Source organism: Seriola lalandi, unplaced genomic scaffold (assembly GCF_002814215.2).
Source record: "Seriola lalandi dorsalis isolate HSWRI2012SDOR001 ecotype SW California unplaced genomic scaffold, Sedor1 jcf7180002035469, whole genome shotgun sequence".
NCBI classification, from domain to species: domain Eukaryota; kingdom Metazoa; phylum Chordata; class Actinopteri; order Carangiformes; family Carangidae; genus Seriola; species Seriola lalandi.
This window is the reverse complement of record NW_019506045.1, coordinates 1-1,824: the sequence shown is the minus strand read 5'-3', so window position 1 is coordinate 1,824 and position 1,824 is coordinate 1. Positions and strand designations below refer to the sequence as shown.

At 47.7% G+C, this 1,824-nt stretch overlaps 1 protein-coding gene across 1 annotated transcript; it reads left to right on the top strand.

The window, feature by feature from the left end:
* Nucleotides 1-699: 699 nt before the first annotated feature.
* LOC111647544 (polyprenol dehydrogenase-like) lies at nt 700-1,823 on the top strand. The gene is made up of 4 exons (XM_023397164.2): nt 700-813; nt 902-1,109; nt 1,247-1,454; nt 1,545-1,823. Exons 1-4 carry the CDS (start codon nt 726-728, stop codon nt 1,725-1,727), a joined length of 687 nt encoding a protein of 228 aa, XP_023252932.2. The 5' UTR covers nt 700-725; the 3' UTR covers nt 1,728-1,823.
* Nucleotide 1,824: the final 1 nt, after the last annotated feature.

The following is a 1,824-nucleotide window of genomic DNA, read 5'->3' as shown; positions in this document are numbered from 1 at the left end:
CGCGCGAGTATGATGCGATCGTACGACGGCGGTTGTGCGCCGGTCCCTCTTTCTTCGGCCGAGTCCGTCTCGGTCTTTAACTATGGAACGGATGCGATCCTCCAAAAATGATGATACATTTTCAAAGTTCTTTAAAAGTTCCCCGTCAAGGCAAGTGTCAAACAAAAATATAGCAGACTTCATAGGAAGAAATTCAAATTCAGAGTAAAGTGTGCGAGTAAAGCGTAGCGAATCAAAATGTTCCGAGTGGAGCCGCAAACCACCAGGAATCAGGATTATTCGGGATACAATTGCTTTATTTATCTCTCATTGTTAAACGGCGATGAGCGGATGCTTGCGAGGCGGTTGCCGTGGTTCTAGTGCCTAGTGGACAGGAGGAAACAAACCGGTGTGAGAGAAACGGCACTAATTGGACTGAATAAGCATCTTTACATGGGACGACAATCAAAGTTCCCAGAACAAGTAAGAAAGAATAAGTAGTATAAGTATAACTGCAATGAAGTTTAATAGATTTAATCTGGTGCTTGAGTTTTGACATTAGAAAAGTGGCTCATTAATAACATGCCTTGGTACTATATATATATATATATATATATATATATATATATATATATATATACACATTTCAGATTATGTGAAACGTGCGCTAATCTGTGATTCTGAGTCTAATCTGTGATCTTTTTTTTTTTTATCATTATTGTTTTATCACAGTTGAGTTCATCTTCATGGACCTGACCTCCCTGAAATCAGTGCAACAGTTTGTTGAGATGTTCAGAGCTAGAGGCCTCCCCCTCCACGTCCTGGTTAACAACGGTAACGCGTTTTACTGCGGCACAGTAGCGTTACATGTTTTTAAAAGGGTCCGGCCGTTTGCCAAAGGGTCTGTGGTTTTGTCTTGTAGCTGGGACCATGATGGTTCCCGAGATGCGGACGGTGGATGGCTTTGAGTTCCATTTCGCTCTCAACTACCTGGGCCATTTCCTGCTCACCAACTCGCTGCTGGACATCCTGAAGAGGTCGGGACGACAAGGCTCCCGCTCCAGAATCGTCAACGTGTCCTCCGCCACTCACTACGCAGGGGTCGTGGACATGGAGGACTTAAACAGGAGGTACGAGGAAAACTCTAAACCGGTTGTTCTTAGCGTCACTAGGCAGTTCCACAAACACTATTTAGTTAAAACATGTAAGAACGTGTTACTCGCTTCACCTCCGTACAAACATTAGTTAACTTCCCTTCCGCGGTCAGGGCCTGCTACAGTTCTCACGGCGCCTACGCTCAGAGCAAACTGGCTCTGGTCCTCTTCACCTACCACCTGCAAGAGCAGATGACAGCCGGCGGCTTTCCTGTGACCGTCAATGCCGTGGATCCCGGGATGGTGGACACGGCGCTTTACGACAACCTGTGGAGCCTTGCTCAGGCCATGAAGAAGCCGGTGGCCAAGACACTGTTCAGGGTACATTTTGACTTAAATGACTCATTAAAGCGACCATTCTTTAAGGTACGGAGTTGTAAAGTCCTTTTTCTTCACGTTTGTCCTCCTCAGACTCCGGCAGAGGGAGCATCCACCACCGTCTACGCCGCAGTCGCCTCCGAGATGGAGGGAGTGGGGGGCCGTTACGTGTACAACGGCCGGAAGACGCGGTCGGCCGACCTTTCCTACGACTCTGAGCTCCAAGCCGAGCTGTGGAAGAAGAGCTGCGAGCTGGCGGGCCTTCGGGAGAACTGATATCCTTCGGACAGACGCTACCTCACCTTTATCATGTTTGACCGTCCACCTTGAGTTTTCCTCAGGAGCAAAAGCCACAAACCATAAAGAGGAACAG

Coding starts and splice junctions, on each gene's coding strand:
- LOC111647544 (XM_023397164.2), top strand. CDS start 726: ATGGACCTGACCTCCCTGAAATCAGTGCAACAGTTTGTTGAGATGTTC. Junction 814..901: donor CCACGTCCTGGTTAACAACG/GTAACGCGTTTT, acceptor TTTGTCTTGTAG/CTGGGACCATGATGGTTCCC. Junction 1,110..1,246: donor ATGGAGGACTTAAACAGGAG/GTACGAGGAAAA, acceptor TTCCGCGGTCAG/GGCCTGCTACAGTTCTCACG.